The 18,242-nt window shown below is 38.3% G+C and overlaps 1 protein-coding gene across 13 annotated transcripts in view; it reads right to left on the bottom strand.

Annotated features, from left to right (window-relative positions):
* Positions 1-382: 382 nt before the first annotated feature.
* Positions 383-18,242, bottom strand: part of MAP4K4 (mitogen-activated protein kinase kinase kinase kinase 4) — a 184,648-nt gene continuing 166,788 nt past the window's right edge. For 10 of the 13 annotated variants that reach the window (XM_077749360.1, XM_077749357.1, XM_077749351.1 and 7 more), the window contains 7 exons: positions 12,542-12,685; positions 8,433-8,567; positions 5,970-6,070; positions 3,986-4,159; positions 3,293-3,452; positions 2,349-2,488; positions 383-719 (listed from right to left, as the gene is read on the bottom strand). In XM_077749360.1, coding sequence (XP_077605486.1) covers positions 636-719; positions 2,349-2,488; positions 3,293-3,452; positions 3,986-4,159; positions 5,970-6,070; positions 8,433-8,567; positions 12,542-12,685 — 938 coding nt within the window. In that variant the 3' untranslated portion in view covers positions 383-635. The remainder of the gene's footprint in view (positions 720-2,348; positions 2,489-3,292; positions 3,453-3,985; positions 4,160-5,969; positions 6,071-8,432; positions 8,568-12,541; positions 12,686-18,242) is intronic. The other 3 variants (XM_077749359.1, XM_077749355.1, XM_077749350.1) reach the window with 1 other exon arrangement.

Genomic DNA, 18,242 nt, shown 5'->3' on the forward strand with positions numbered 1-18,242 from the left:
ACCCACCCCACCCTGCCTCCCAAGCCCCACCCACAAAAAAGTTATCCTAGTAACTGTGTCTTTCACATTTTATAAATATTAACTTCTTAAACCTGCACCTTCTTCTTTGACCACATATTGTCACATTACAAAAAAGAAATGTCAATTAAATACACTGTTAATGTTACTATATTAAATTTGCTCTCTGCTTCAGCGAACTGCTCACGAGACCACCATTTTACACCTTTGTGTGCCCACTTCCAAACCAACGGCATGTTCATAGTCTCCACTTTCAGATACCCATAAGATAGAGTCACTCAGAGACAAGGAATTCTGGAGCTGAAGGAAAGGCATTTGCTTTCTGGTCTGATGCTCGATCCCAAACACTTATAGCACCTGATGGTAGAATGTGAACAGCACCAGCTGCATTGCAGCCTTGATTTATTTTTGAGTAGGAAAAAGAAGATAAGGGGGATAAACTGGTAAGAGGTGCAGAAAGGAAAGGAAACAAAAACAAAACACCCCACACGTGGTGTCTGCACACACAGCTGTCCTGGACCACACCGGTGCAGCTCTGAGCTCCAGTTGCAAGGAATTCCAAGTTCTCAGGATCTCATTGAAGACTCTGGGCGCCAGCAATCCTCATCACAATGCTTCTACCAGCTCAGAAGAGAAGTCCTGCCTAATGTCATGAAATAAACCTGACTGCTGCCACCAGACCGAACAGAGGCGAAGAAGACCTGCAAAACAAAAGAAAAAGGGAGGGAGAGATTTACCATGAAAACACAACACAGCCCAGTCCTTCAGAGCAATGCTTCCTATGGTTCCCAGGCAGGTGACCTATGGCCACCAACACCTCCACACCTCCAAATGCAGGAAGTCTAGGATATCAGTTGATCATATACAAGGAGATCATCTCTATAGCCAATTTTTATCACAGCTAAGAAGGCTATCACTGCCATACTGTGAGAATTCAAAAGGAAAACACTGATATTTCTGAAACTGAGTTATTTCTTTTTACCTCCACTGCTAATGTCATCGAAAAGATAAATGTGTCTGGAAAACTCAGTGAGCAATGGAGAGGATGCCTTAGCAACCTGACTTTTCACTTTTAAAGAATAAGCTAAAATGTATGTTATTTCATATTGCTCTATAGTCAAAATACTGTAATTTACTTTCGGGCTTTTTATTAGTAAACTTTAAGGGATAGAACATAATAAACAATAAAAATATCTAAATGCCCAGTGTTCAAAGATTATTATAGTTACGGCTCCATTAAATATACTCAGGAAAATATAAGCCAAAAAGCTGGTAAAATCCTGGATTGGGTTGGAGGTTGTATGCATTTCCAAGGTAAATGATTTGGGACATACTATCAGAAGACAATGTCAACTCTGTTAGTAAATGAGCTACAGGACCACAGGAAAGGGGGCTAGTGGTGGGGCAGCATATTTACTGAGCATGCAGTTAGGCAGGAGGCCCAGCTGTCAAGGAGAGATCTACAGCTCTTCTCTGTCAAGGTGAGTTTCAAATTTAATCTGAGAAGTCAATTAATGGGCCAGTGGCTAGGATATTTAATATATTTTAATATGAAGCAAGAGGTGGAAATGTTCTTAAGAGGGAAGTGTCTAAGGTTGCAACAGGCTGCCTTAGGTGGTAAGATGTTTTCATCCAAGTGGAGGGAAAAGAGAGAAAGCTGGGCTTGGTAAAGGCCAGGCCCACCTGGGAGGTCCTTCTCAAAGAAGGCTGGTTAGGGAAGGGATTCCAGGGAGTAAGTAGGCCCTGGAGGTAACAAGGATGTGGCCAGTTTTGAAAACTAAAGGTTTTAAATGGGTCTTTGAAGACTTGGGGTCTCAGCTGCAGGAAGTGCTCATGCTTCTGCATAAAATGATTTATATACTGTTAGGTATTTCTGACATGCAAACTATGGAGTTATTTTACTATTCAGAAGCAGACAAGTGGTATCTTTCTGAGGGACATCAGGGGAGATGACACTTTTACCCTACCAAATTTGCAAGGGGTCTCTTCCAATCACAAAAGAATCCCACTACATTGACAGTTTTAACTTTTTCTATCCCTAAACCAAACACAGCTCACACAGCTCACCTAATGGGGTTAAAAACAACCACCACAAACAACTTACGATGATTTTAGCAGAAGTAAGTAACTCCTATCTCCTCATGAGCAAACACAAATAAAAGAGACCCCAACTCCCATAAACAGGTCTAAAAAGTCACTACTAAAATGTTGCTTGAAATTTATTTCAGAATCTATCAAAACCCCAAGAAAAGGCTTCACCAAACCCCATGCAAAATAATCCATTACCAAAGCTAACAGCAACTGAAAAGAAGTTGTAAGGAAACCATTACCTTGTCATTGCGTTCACATAAAAATTTTAGTCTTTGAGCCCTTTTGTGCATAAACACACCATCCAAGTGACCAGTTTCCACAGATCGGATCTCTATGGCCTTTTCTCCCCAGCCCATCGTCTGATTGGATCGAATATATGCTTTTTGAGAGGGGAAAAACATGAAATTGTTAAAGATAAGGAAGCAGCCATGAAAAGATGCTGCTCATATAATACACACATTTTCTGAATGCTAGCATATGAGGATTTTTGTTTTTAAGGAACTTTGCTTTTGTAACTTTTTAAAGGTTTTCCTGGAAAGTGGTAATTTGAATCGCCGAGATGGTTCATGCTCCTCTTGAGCAATGACCCACTGGATAGAGTTTAGTGCTCCTATTTTTATTAAACCAGTCATAAAGAAGACAGGAAGAAGAGGTGACGAGAAGAGACAGTGACTACACTGAAACCAGAATAGTTGGGGGATATAAACTAAAAATTTCAGATTATCAGCACTTATACCTGCACCTTTATTCTTGAACACATACTAGAAGGTCAAGAGGCTGTGTTTCTAGTTGTTCTATTTATTCTGAAAGAATAAATCCCTTACCGTTTTTCTGTCTCATTTTACTTTTCAGAAATCAGTCAACAACCACATCCGTCCTACATCCTGGATGTCTTAAGGATTAAATGAAGGATTGTAAATGACAGAGTTTTAAAAAGTGTTAAATAATTACTTGGATTTTGTTCTAAAATAGACTATGACCAGTGCCATGGTCTACAATCTCCCTTTCCCACATCAATACTGCCAACCGTTCTGGGTTTGTTTTTGATTTTTTTTTTCCCCAACCATTCTGCAAAATGGCCAAAAGTTCTAAACAACAGGTAGAACTGGTATGATAAATACGTGCAGTTTTAGAGAAGGCTCCACTTTTACAAATGCCACCTTTTCCTCTGAGTGACACCTACCTACAGATGTTGGCATCTCTCCCCACTGCAGAACCACATCCTTGGTGATTCTTCCATAGGTATTCACATAAACCCCTTCATCTTCATAGCACACCAGAAGCTCCATGCCATCTGTGTTGGGGAGGATGATGATTGCATGGGGTTTGATGCTACATTGGATCTAGAGAAGAGGAACGAAGTACAGGGAAGTATGTTTGTGGTTATTTCTATCCCTGAAATAGTGCTCAAAAAGATTATTTTGGTGAATGCACTGGTTAATATTCCAGGTGAATAAATACAGCAATTGAATAAAATTTTGGAAAACCCATGTGACATATATCTCAAAGAGTACATTTTACAGGTCATGTACTATACTAGTTCACATTTTCTGAGGCCCCTGGAACATATCTGGATTGTAGACTCTATTAAGAAATTAATTAAAACCACTCCCAACCCAGGGATATTCTGACCTGCCAGCAACTGCCCCAAACCCATCCCATGTTAGTCAAAGCCAGGGCTAAGAGGTTTTCAGGAGGGCTTCACAGAGCCAAAAGAATGGAGTTCCACTTGTCTCAGAGCATGCAGCTACTGAAAATGGCACATCATTTAAATACTCACCCCCACACCAAGGGGAAGCAAGGAATCCCTGCTTGTGTTAGTTCACTAAGCAGAGTAAAGAAAAAAGTCAAAACAAAATGAAGCCAGTCAACCAACCATAGAGTGTGGGTTCTTTCTTACGTGTGTTGGTAGATAAATGTCATAGACTGATCCTGAATCCACATCAACAGCGTGAAATCCAGCACAGGATCCATAGATCACTTTCAACCGCTGGCCTTCCTCAACAGTGAGATCCACCAGTAATGGCTTATGTACCAATTCTCCAAATGACTACAAAGAAGTGACCAAGACAGAAGCAGTTAAGACAAAGTAGAACTTATTTCTGATAGATCAAATTGGAGAAGCCAAACCCAAGGTACTCAGTTATTCAATTACTGAGCCATTCTAGAAACAACCATAAGCAAAAATACTCTATGAAACAAATCTCTAATTTATTATGCTTTAGTCTGTCAATCAGCATCTGGAAGACATTTCTTCCAGAAGACGGGTCGCAAATTCCCCCTACCCGGCCCAAGAATTCCACTTTCTTGTCTTGGTGAGAAAAACATCTAAGATAGTGAAAGAATCAGGACTTCATGTAGCACAGTATTCAACTATTCAAGTGCAGACAACGGAGAAAGAGGAGGTCTTACAGGAATCACGTACTGAGAATTTTTCTATGGTCATCAGTCACCACAGAGACTTCTACTTTAATTTTTTGACTGGAGCAATACAGTGATGAAAAACTGCAGTGTAATAACATGGATGACCTATCATACACTAGATGACCTCAGTTCTTCATTAATATCAATAACCTACAGCTCACAAGACAGACTTAAGCAATATACTTAAAAAGCAACTAAGAATACATCTGGCACATAAAGGATATTAAGACCAGATCTCAGAAAATATCTGTAATTTTGCAACAAATTACTTTTAGTCAATAATATGTGCATTAATTTTTAAGTAAATATGGTAACCCCATTTATTCTGCTTTATTGGGGAATCAAGCAGTAAGCAATCTAAATATGTCAATTTTCCAAATACTTGAAACTTACTCTTCATAAAATGTATCAAGAACAAGGAAAAAAAGGTAAGTAAACAGAATCATTTTGGGTGAAAAATTCTTAATTTTGTGATTTGCACTATAACAGCCCCAGGAGCTATGCTCAAAGCTTTGTGCCTAATATTAGAGATGACATTAAGTTATTCATCATATCTAATGCCAGAGTAATATTGAAGAACTTCATAAATCTGTACCTGATGCAAACTCTAGAATTATAAAAAACATTAAAAATACACAGAAAAATTCTGACGTTTTTCTAGTTTTTCTCTTAAATAAAAACAATGTATTATTCATGTTTTTAACTTATTTTTCCTACTTAATGCATAAAATATATTCCTTGTGTCATTAAGAATTTCTGTAGTTAGTATTCTAATTTTTTAGTTAGTATTCTATTGAAAATACCTTCAAGCTGCCTATTGTTGGATACTAATTATAAAAAACATATCTAAATCTTTATACACATGCATGACTTCAGGAAGACGATGAAGGTCTGCTTCTTTTTTTAAATTTTTAAATGTTTATATTTATTTTTGAGAGAGAGAGAAAGAGAGAGAGAGAGAGAGAGCGCGCGCACAAGTGAGAAAGGGGCACAGAATGAGGGAGACACAGAATGTGAAGCAGGCTCCAGCCTCTGAGCTGTCAGCACAAAGCCTGACGCAGGGCTCGAACTCATGAACCAGAAGATCATAATCTGAGCCAAGTTGGATGCTTAACCGACTGAGCTATATAGGTGCTCCAAAGTCTGCTTTTTAACCAGAAGTGGTGTTATTTTGTCCTTTCTTCTGTTACCATATTGACATATCACTCAGTGTCTACCAAAAATTTAGGTCTCTCCTCGTACTCTGAGGGCTCGGAAAGCAGACAGTGAGGCCTGTTACATTGGAAATGGCCTCTCTTATGACAAAGTTATACACTAAATTAGTGCATAGCTTTTAAATGATCAGTTTTAACTGTTTAGGGTTTTTAAACTGTCCTCTGGCTTTTGGTCATACATGCATGGCTGATGCTACTTGTAAGTATACTTGATGCTGTTACCTTAAAGGCCATAAATTTGTGATATGGCTTGGGTGCCCACGCATAGACTTCCACAGAACTCTTCAAAGCAATTACCAGAAATTTGATTCTTTCATATTTTACTGAAAACAACAAACATAAACAAGAGAAGCACAGGTCAGAATCAACAGAATCAGTAACTCTAAAGTCTGTTAGTTGTCTTTTGCAAACTTTATAAATAATGCCTTCTAGGAGTCATCCAGATCAAGAGGAAAAAAATGCTAAGTGATCAAACTTCAGAGTGTCCTTTCCCAATACTTTTATGTATGATTCAGGCTATTCCCATCTTTCTTGACTGACGTATGGGACTCAACTCCAATACTCTGGTTACTATTAAGGAATATTTTCACTAATGTTCCTAATCTTCTTAGACTGCAAGTATTTACTAATCAAGGACAATGCTAGGCAGGCCACCCTAAAGTCTTAAGGGCTCAGTACTGCTTCAAAAGGATAATGATGTGATTAATCAGCTAAGTATCACTTCAAACCACTTCCTGATCTATAGTGGTAGTGACTGCCTGAATTCTACCTAAAGTTGCATACAAAAAGAATAGTAGTAAAGAAAATTTCTCTTCAGCTATATATATATTTCCTTCAGCTATATATATATATTTCCCCCCCCCAGTTGAAAATGCCTTCTTTACATAGCTATTTCAGTTCTCTTGCAGCCAGGCAACTCTGCTTAAAAACAGGTGCTCTGAGGGCCCATGACCACACAGGACTCAGTGATCTGGCACAGTTCTACCAGTTTCTTTATAAACTATCTAATATCACAATACTACCTCATTCTTCCTTTGTACATGAGAGATGGCTTGTTAGCTTGATAACTCTCCTTGTTAATTTCCATATAATGTCACTATTCCAATCAATCATTGACATTAATATTAAGACACAAAGGATTATAACAGGTTGTCCCAAACCAGTGCTCTTTAACAGAATTTTCTGCAATGATGAAAAGGTTTTAGATCTGTACTGTCATTATAATAGCCACAAGTTATATGTGGCTATTGGGCACTTGGAATGTACTAGTGCCACTGAGGAACCGCATTTTATAGTTTATTTCATGTTAATTAATTTAAATATAAATTTAAATAGCCCCTCTTCTTGACGGCAATCATATTGTACAGCACAGGTCTTGATAAACTGAATATAATTTCCTAAAAGTATAAAGAATAATGAATGAATGGTATTGTACTCCCTTTCCCCAGAAAATGCTTGTGATTCATTATGTAAGAATGACAGACTGGATGATCCCTGTTTTGTTCCAATGAAAAGCCCAGCACAGTGTAACACATCTGCTTAGTTCCCCCGGTAGGATAATCTATTCTTGCACATTTTATCCATTCTGAATCATTTCATTAAATTTAACCTTAGATGATTTTAGTTATACCTCAACAATTATTTCACAGAAACACAGCACAGAAAATCCTAATCCCAAAATTTAATCAAGGAGACAATACTATTTTCCAGTAACACTCAGAACCCCATACCAAATTGGGGTGGCTTCCGCAATCATTATTAATCAGTGAGCTAAGAGTTGTGGACAGATTATATAAAGAAGAAGAGAATGTCAAGGACTGTAATATCCCTAGAAGGAAATGACTATAGCATATACTTTCATAAACAGAAAAAAATAAAACATACTAGCAGACATCAATATACAATAGGACCCTAATGTTAATCAGTTCTAAGTATAATAGAGACTATTTGCTGATCTTCTCAAATTCCCATTTCAAATTCTATTAGAATATATCATCTCTCCCATAAAAGCTTAATTTGGCTAAGCTTCATTATTTCCCCTTTACTTCATAACATTAGTACATAATGTTTTTTAATTTTTTTCATACATAAAAAATTTTGTTTTGGTTTTGTCTTGTGAGCTCTTATTTCATAAGAACCATAACATGCATGCCAGCAATAAAAAAACCAAGACGGTTGCTATGAAACATTGGCTGGCCAGCTAGACTCGTTGAGTAGTTAAGAGCACAGTAGCTCCGCACAGTGTGCTTCATTCAAAACAACAAGCCATAGCTCTTTGGTCAAACTCTCACATGTTCTGTCAGTGACTGCCAAGGACCCAAAGTCTTCTCAATGGAGACTAGGCCTGGAGCACAAAGCAAGAATCCAAACTGTCTGGCTTTCCTTTGGCAAGGTTTCCTCAGAGAGGTTATTGTGACCACATCTTACAGAGAAGAATGTGTACTGTCAAAGAGGAAGGGTAAAAAGCCTCGCTCACAAGATGAATGTGAGGATGAGATGGATGGAAGACAGAATGAGTGGCAGGAATGAATGGTGTTATGTTAAAAGGTGCACTGTGAATCAAGATGACACTTCGGGATTAGAAGATGCCTTAGAAACATAATCGCAGAAAACAGCTAGGTGTATCAGAAATAACACTCATTAAACCCTGCAGAACAAAACCCTCACGACCCTCCTGGAACTTACCAACTTTATAGTGTACACATCCTTCCAAATCCCCCACGGTTGTCCATCCCTGCTTCTTCTCAACTTCTGGATCATTGTGAAGTATTTTATTTCTTAACCAAGACAAATAGTAGACACGTAACTTATCCTTTTTGCCTAGCAAAACAAATACAAGTATTTTACATGCATATTCAAAGTAGGCATCCTCTATTAATAACAATAGTAACCAAAAGAGCAATAAATATCATCCTAAGGGAACCACTCTATGTGAGTTTTACTAGAACCTCAATTGAAGTTATTCAGATGGATTTTCAAACTCCTATGGAATCATCAAGTATAGGCCTGATGAGAAAGGAAGGTTTTAAAAGAAAAAAGAACTCACACTATGTATATACTCAGTATCCATAAACCACAAAGTAATACAAATACCTGCACAGCAACACAACCAATAGAACTTAGAAGATGCTTTCACATGTATTATGTGATCTGATTCTCAAACCTCTCTGGAGTAGCTATTATTTCTCATTAGACAGCAGGAAAGATTAAATAGATCAACCAAGGCAGGGACTCAAATCCAGCAAAAAGTAAGCCATAAACTGAACATGTGTGCAACTTACAGAGCTGACAGAAGACTCACAACCTATCTCTTCTAAATCACTTAAAAGAGAGATAACCCAATTGAAAAAGTGGGCACTCAACTATAATAGACAAAAGAAGTTAGCTCACAGATACATAAAAAAGTACTGGCTCTCAAAAGTCAGTTAGTGAATGCATATTAAAACCATAATGAGATACAATTTCATACATCTATCAGAGTGTCTAGAATTAAAAAGAACAATAGTATTGAAAGTACGGAAGATGAGGAGTATCTAGAAACTTGGAAACCAATGCTATAAACTGTTAGAACCATTTTGAAAAGCTTGACATTATCTTTCAAAGTAGGATATATGTATATCCTACTTACAATCCAGTAACTTCTCTCTTAATATATATGTGTGTGTGTATGACCACCCAAATACATGAACAAGAATGTTCATAGCAGCATTGCTCCTAAGAGCTGAAAACAGGAAACACAAATGTTTACCAATAGAACAAATAAACTGTAGTATAGTCATACACAGAAATGAAGTGAAACAATACGTCTCTATAAGCAACAACAACAAATGGTGCTGAACAAAAGAAACGAGACACACTGACACACTTAAGAAGAAAAATCATATGATCCTATCAATAGATGCAGAAAAAACATTTGACAAAACCCAACATCCATTTCATGATCAAAAACTTACAGGGGCGCCTGGGTGGCTCAGTTGGTTAGGTGGTCCACTTCGGCTAAGTTCATGATCTCACGGTTCGTGGGCTCGAGCCCCGGTCGGGCTCTGTGCTGACAGGTAGCTCAGAGCCTGAAGCCTGTTCCAGAGTCTGTGTCTCCCTCTCTCTCTGACCCTCCCCTGCTCACACTGTCTCTCTCTCTCTCAGAAATAAATAAAACATCAAAAAAAAATTCACAGCAAATATGAATAGAGGGGAATTGCTTCAATTTGACAAGTAACATCTACAAAAAACTTACAGCTAATACCATAAATAATGGTGAGAAACTAGATACTTTTCTCTTCAGATCAGGAACAAGGGAAAGGTGTCCTCACTTACCACTCCTATTAAACACCATACTACATGTCCTAGCTAGTGAAATAAGACGAAGGAAATAAAAGGTATACAAACTGGGAAGGAAGAAATACAGGACTATTTACATAGAAAATGACAGAGCTGGTAAAAAAGAAATCCTGCAATTAATAAGTAATTATATAAGGTTGCAAGCTACAAGGTTCATATATCAAAGTGAATTGTTTTCCTATATACTTGCAACAAGCAATTGGAAATTTGAAATTACAAATATAGCACCATCTGCAGAAGTACTAAAAATGAAAAAAAAGATATACTTAGTTATAAATCTAACAAAAAAGTCCTACACAACATCCGATGAGGAAGACTGTAATAAAACTCTGAAGAAAGAAATTAAAGGAGATAGAAACAGATGGAGATATATTCAATGGTCACAGGTAAAACTTGGTATTGGTAAGATGTTAGTTCTACTGAACTCCATCTATATACAATAAATGTAATCCCAATCAAAATCCTATCAAATTATTTGAACATATTAATAAACGGACTCTAAAGTTTATATGGGAAGGCAAAAGAGCCAAAACAGCCAACACAATATTGAGAAAGAACAACTTTGGAGGACTGACACTATCTGACTTTAAGAGTTACTATAAAGCTATAGTAATCAAGACAATGTGGTATTAACAAAAGAGAAAACAGATCAATGAACAAAACAGAGATCTCAGAACTAGACCGACATAAGTATAATGAACTATGGGGTGCCTGGGTGGCTTAGGCAGTTGATTTGACTTGATTGTATACTTTTTAAACTGTGTACTTTCTGTATTATGTCTTATACTTTGACACAATCTTTTTAAGTTTTGAAGACTTTTTGAATGTGAGGAAATATTCAATAAAATACGTTAAACGAAACAAAAACTATGCGGTTTTATGTATATAGTGTTACATTTCCATATAGTAATATAGACTTATAGAAATGAGGAGAAGAAAATATAAAAAAAAGTCAACAAGGGTGAGCTCTGAGATCGAGATTTTATTTTATCCTTCCTAAGTTGTTTCTCACTTTTGAAGCTTCCTACAATTAACATATACTATTTTCATGATTGTAAAAGACCATTAAAAACTACAAAAGAGGGAGAGAATACAGAAAAGTATACCCAAAAAAGATTACTGGTGTCAGCTGATTAGTGATTCCCATAAATCTTGTTCAGTGAATCACAAAATGAAGTCCAAGCCATTTTTAGCGACAGATTTATTTCCCCTTCAATTTTAAAACCTACTCCACATTAACACTCAAGTTGTAAACGGCTGTTTTCTCATTTAAGTCTGAGATGGATGGCGAAATTTTTGCATTTCAACAAACATGTTTTACTTATAACCAAAAGCCTATTTGAAAACTAAAATAACTGCAAGAGATGTTACATATAAACAACGATAACAAGCTGAAGCTAGCAGATGATTAAATCAAAACTGCTGTGGGTTATTATAAGACCTAAAGTGTTCCAATTTTGCATACTCTTGACTACAGCAATCATACAAATTATTAGGAAACCATTATCTATGCATCATGGGCATGTATGCACAATGGTTAAGTAACCTACAAGTGTGTGAAAAATGTTGACGTGAGGGGGAAACAGCGATAAACTAAAGGATTTACAATGGAAGTAAATACATTTTAGATTATCTACACAAGAAACAGCCCCATAAAATATAAATGCTTATAAAGAAATGTTTAATGACACAGAAAGGGCAAGTACCTGATTCAGACAACCCAGAATGAACAGGGCATACCCTAATTGCAGGACGGTGATTACCAGGGGCAGCTGAAATGGGAAGGGGCGGCTAACTGCAGGTACAGTGTACTCACCTGTTAAAACTAATCAGTACATGAGGCCATTGTTACGTAATTATTCTCTATTATTCTCTGTATGTTTGAAATGTTGTATAACCATTTAAATGCAGATTCTCCCCTTTATGAGTATATTTTGAGTGTGTGTATGCTTAAAAGATTAGAAGTTAAAAACTGAAGTCAATGTCTCGGGATGATTTTACATTTTATTTTTCCTACTTGTTCTTCTACAGTAGTTTTTTTCCACAATGAACATATATTGCATAATTTATACTAAAAAAATACTTTCTAAGAAGCAGCTTACAGTAAGTGTTAACGGATGTAAAGAAAACCTGTAATATGGTACTCTGCCATGACAGCAGAGCACGGTCCCTTCCACACGCAAGAGTCCTGTGGGTGGGCAGACACAAACCTCCAAGCCAGGGACGCCACATTAAACCACAAGCAACAGGGCAGACAGCGGTCGTGGGTCAGAGGTCAGCTAGAGAGCGCAGGCTCCTGTGCTTCTCAAGACTGCCCTTCAGAGGACCCACAGGTTCAGCGTGCACACAGGGGTCACATCACCTTACTGTGAGGCCATGCTGTGGTTGTATCTCAGTCAGTCATTCCTTCAAAACATGAGCTAATGGAGGTTTAGCTTTAGTAAATGAACACTTACCAGAAATTGTCACCAAGACATTCAAGCCTTCAAGGACATCCATTTGCTGAAATCGTCTTCGGTTGATCAGAGGATATACCTTCCCTTGGCCACTTCTGTCCAGCAGCATCAGGCCACTCTCTGTACCCACTAACAAATTCACTCCTGTTTTAAGAACACAGAAAGACCTGGATTTTATGCTGTGCTTGGCAAACAGTCTGGTTGTAGGGAAAGGATAACAGCAGCTATCTGGAAAAGAGTGCGTTTTAAACTCACCCACAAAAAGAAATGCTTGGAATAGTCAACTTAAAATAACCAAATGGCAACAAATAACCACAGAGGAGTGAGGGTGAAATATTTAAGTCTAAAAAAGGATATGAGAAAGATGTCTATTATCATGATCCCTTGATACTTCATTTATCTGTCTTTATTTCGATTGGCAAACTTCTCTCATGAGCTGTACAGCCACTTCAAATCCTTAGCAGTTTATGATTAATCCATCACTCACCTTAATGTTTTCTTAAAGACCATTCTCCATCATCATCAAGAAAGCAACAATATTTCTTAGGAATATTAAAATACTGTGACCTCCCCACGGGACCAGTCCTGGCTTCTCTGACTATTTGCTGCCACGATCTTCCCCCTCTCCAGCTCCATTCAGCTCTAGCTCCTTCCTGGTTTTCTCTGTCTGCTCCTCCCCCCTATCTCTAAACCTTCCCTGCTTCTTAAACATGAAAGATGTCTGCTAAAGGAGCACATCAGAACCATCAACTCCTAATTCTATACTCCACCTGCTGTAAATTTCTACTGAAACCAACTTCTCAATTTTTGCCATTTTTGGCACCACCACCTGTTCCACACAACTAGCCAAATTGGCCACCAGAACCAGAGAAAACCTTCCTTTTCCTTTCCTCCGCTCTCACCTTACTTCAGGCTTTGACCTCCTTGTAAATGATGGATAGCGACTTTAACTCAGGTTGTTACACCTCCTCCCTCAACTTTCTCATGGCAGCAACCCAAACAATTCTCATCTTCTAACAATACTTATTAGGTCCTACTGCATCTGCAAAATTACACACTCGACAGGGCAGTAACAAAAGCCTCAACTTGGCCATTCCAAACTCTCTGTACCTTGAGCCAACTTACTTCTTATCACTCACCTATATCCTTAAATGCCTTGTTTCCTTGGTCTATAACCTTCCTTGTCCAAACCAACTTTGTGACTTGTAGCAAAGGTCACCTTATATTCCTACGGAATTGAGCACATACATGTTTGGACTGATTCCCTAAACTGGGTAATAAACTCACTGAGATAAGGAATAAAGTATTTGTGCTTTTAAAAAACTGCTCAATCAGTATTTTCTGGTAGATGGAATGATAGGGAAGAATACCATGTATTTCCTGAACCATACAATTCATGTTTTATTACACAGGAACACGCGCGCGCGCGCGCGCACACACACACACACACACACACTGTATTTCCAGAAAACTTTAAATAAACAACTGTGAAGGCAACAAGGAAACACCCTCCACACCCTCCCAGCTCTCTCTCAGCTCTGTGCCTGGTCCATATTGGGCAGGTGAAACCCATGACTTGGAGGACAGTATCTGTGCCCAAGCAATCCTTGTGACAAAACTGGACACACCTTTTGGGGTCTAAGGGGAAAGCTGGGAACCTGGAATTTACATATGTAGTTACTATCACACTGCCATTCAAATGCAAATAAGAACTTCAACTAACAAGAGCGTAAGGCTCCCGAGGACCACAGTTACAAATGTGCTGAAACACTGTAGGCTCTAAACTAATACAACACTATCCCTTGAGTCCTCAAAAAATGTCAAATGTGTAAAAAGGTCCTCATGAATCCAGACATCTACAGTTGCCAATAACAGTGTGACCTGAGAAAAGCCCCCATTAAAAACCTATTAGGCATATGATGCAGGTTTTCATCTTGCCCTTGCACAAACAGTGGTATGGTTCACAAGAGCATTGCTGTATGTGCTGCCCCACATCTGCCTCCACCAAATCACAGGTACTTTCCATCTGCTATTGCCGTTAACGAGAGCCTGTTAGAACCTGACATAGTATTAATGAGCTTCAGAAACTTTGAGGAAAGAAAAACCTGAGTATTCACTACTCATTAAGAGTAACCATTAAAAGTAAACAAAACTCTCAAGGTATGGTCATTTGAAGAGCAGAAGGAAAAGGCTTATGAATGCATCTGGCTTTGTCTATCACTTTTAATTAAGACTTTTAGAATGCGCCATCCAGAACAGCCTTGTCCAACAGAACTTTTTATCTTGATGTCCAGTGTGTTAGCCAACAGCCACATGTGGGTGCTGAGCACTTGAAACATGGCTGGCGCAACTGAGGAGCTGAAATTTCCATTTTAATTCACTTAAATTTAAATAGCCACGTGAAACTAGTGGCTACCATAACAGCCAGGGCAGCTATGGCTGATACTACTATTTTATTCATCAGGTAACATTGTGGCTTTGAATTAGGGTTCACAGCCTCACACTTTATAAGGTTTAGAAGGCATCACGTTTTTCCATGAAAAAGTCTTTTAATAGAAAGATGATACACACCAGAGAATTACTTAATGCTAAGGAAAAAAAATGCTATCCAATTTAAAAACACATTTATCATCACTGCAAGAAAAATTAATGCTTATGTAATGCTCCATTCATTTTCATATGATTTTACTTTTGAGGTTCACTATTTTGTGGTGACTATCTCCCTATCAATGTAGTACTATATATGGACATCATTCTTAGTGTTTTCCCTCCACATACCTAGATGAGGTAATTCTAACTGGCTTCACAGTTATTTGCAGCAGAAAAACAAAACATTAACTGATAGAGCTGTTTCCAGATAGAGTTCATTCCAAAGATTCCATTTTATGTAGTATTTCAATATTTTCCCAGTCAATCTTTAATATCAAGTAGCTGAAAGATCCATATAAAAAATCTGGTAATAAGTACCCAAAATATGAGCTTCTGAAATCTATTATTTGTGGTTTCCAAAAACAAATAGCATCCAAACATCAATCAAGATTTTACAGTAAGATATAACAAAGGAAAAAAAAACTGAAGTCTTTTCATAAACACAAAAAATGCATATATTTTGACACTTATACTCTACCTGATAATTCTCCATTATGTATTTCCAAGAAGTATGTAATTCTGTAAAGTACTGAGTGTTAGTACTCAGAGGAATACTGATAGTCACTGGAAAATAACCACCTTGGAAATTATGGGCCCATGAAAAAAATTAAGTTGCATGCTCCAATAACCTTTTATAATATACTTTTTAAATCTTTCAACTGTTAGATATAATTAAACTTTAAACACTAATTGCTCAAAGGCAAGCTATATTAGGAACTGTGACTGTATTCATAGGAATCTGGTTTAAGTTGATGGGAAGAATGGTTATTAGCTCTATAACGTGTGACTTAAAGTTTCCTTTAAATCCTTTGATGATATTATAGGCAACACTCTGTAGTAAACTGCAGACAGTTTACTGTTAAGAGTGGGGACAGGGGCGCCTGGGTGGCTCAGTTGGTTGAACTTCCAACTTTGGCTCAGGTCGTGATCTCACAGTTTGTGGGTTCGAGCCCCGCATTGGGCTCTGGGCTGACAGCTCAGAGACTGGAGCCTGCTTCCGATTCTGTGTGTCCCTCTCTCTCTGCCCCTCCCCTGCTCATGATCTGTCTCTCTCTGTCTCTCAAAAATAAATAAATGTTTAAAAAAAAAGAGTGGGAACAGGGGCCCCCGGTGGGCTCAGTCTGTAGACATGTGACTCTTGATCCAGGGGTTGTAGGTTTTGAGCCTCACATTAGGTGTAGAGATTACTTTTAAAAATTAAAAAGAAAAAGAAAGAAAAAAGAAAAAAAGAAAAAAACAACCAGAGTGGGAACAATCATGTTCAAAATATGTGTGAAAATAATCCTGGCTGTGAATGGGAAAACTGTCTTATCACAAAAATATAATAAATAGGTAGTAGCATCTTGCAAAGCTAAAGTCAATTATATGAAATGATTAAAAAAGAATGCTTGAAGCTAGCTTTTCTTTTTTTAATTTTTGTTTTTAAGTTTATTTGTTATGAGAGAGAGTGAGCAAGAGAGGGGCAGAGGGAGAAGGAGAGAATCCCATGCAGGGTCTGTGGTGTCAGTGCAGAGCTCGACATGGAACTTCATCCCACAAACCATGAGATCATGACCTAAGCCAAACCAAGAGTAGGGTGCTTACCTGACTGAAACACCCAGGCGCCCCGAGGCTAGCATTTTCTAAGACACACAAAAAGCCGGTCTAACCTATCTAACACTGGTCAGCAGACCTTCAATGCATCAGTGTTACCATTTCAAAATAATATGCTAGTGCCCTCTGAATTTTCTCCCCTTGTCGGGCTCTCTCTCTCATAGTACATGTCTTAACTTTTCTGTGTCTAAGTCTTTAAAAGCCTTCTTTTTTAACTTATTTTTTAGCTTAGCTATCACAGGCAGGTTAAGGAAACCCACCACTGATGTGTTCTGAGCCAAGGAGCAACTCAAATACATGAATTTATACAAATGCATTTCAACTTCAAGTCATCTTGCCTATCTCTACTTTCCACATACTGATAAAATGGAAAGTTCCACCACATTTTTAAAAACACAAGCTCGAGATCCTCTCTTACTCTCTGAGGTATTAAAGAAGATAACAAGAAGGAGGACTTTCATTAAATCAGTTAACAGCACAGAAAGGGTCCAGCACTTTGGGGATATTAGTGTAAAATCAGTGCAAGACTGGTACCAAGTGCAAATATTCTAGGTAAAAATTACTTCAGCAATTTCAAAAGAATTAACTTACTTGACACTACATTAAGTATAATTTTGATGATATACACACCCCCATGAAAGGCCTTTAAAAAGAACAGACATGATGGAGCTCAACTCTGTGATGTGATCACAACTGGCATTCATGGAGCAACACTAACAGTGCCATGCGGTGACAATGCTGTGCCAGCTGCTTTCACATGATCCTTGTAATCACCCTCCAACTGGCAACTGTTACCGTTACCTACAAGGTTAATACAGGAAAGGTGTTTTGATATAGGGGACTTAAGATACTCAGTGGTGACAAGGACAGAAACCCAGAACTCAAAGAGTGAAAGAGAAAGCAGGTATGTCTGCAAAGGGGAAAGGCCTCTCCCAAACCCCTTGGGAGAAGGCCAAGCAGGAGCTGGTAAAAGGGGCAGGAGAGGAGTCAATGGACAGACATGCTGTGCACTCAAACCAAAGTGGATCACATGTCTTCTGTCCACTTAAACGTGTAATGTCAGGGGAAGAAGAAACTATTCTGATTAGAAACAGGGTCCCTGCTAAAACCAGACTTTGGGGTTCAGGCAGGAGGAGAACGTGAACAGAGCCTAGGACTAGCAGACAAGTCAAGGCCAAGAGCAGAGTCTATCTGTGGGCGAGGAAGGTGTTGATAGGCCGGCTTCAGAATGCAAGAGGGCACAGTCCTGTGTGTGGCAGGCTCAGCCTCTCGCGGCATCTTAGGCTGTGAACATGTTATACCAACACTGGAGAGATGCAGCAGGGAAAGTCAGCACAACAGCCCCTTCTGCAGACTCCAGCCAGTGAGGAAAACTGCTTTTAAAAGCTTCATTTCCATGTTAGCCCCAAGGCTTGAAGAGCAAGGAAAAACATTAAACTGTAATCCAACAAATTTCTTC

Source organism: Crocuta crocuta, unplaced genomic scaffold (genome assembly GCF_008692635.1).
Source record: "Crocuta crocuta isolate KB4526 unplaced genomic scaffold, BGI_CrCroc_1.0 scaffold118, whole genome shotgun sequence".
Lineage (NCBI taxonomy): Eukaryota > Metazoa > Chordata > Mammalia > Carnivora > Hyaenidae > Crocuta > Crocuta crocuta.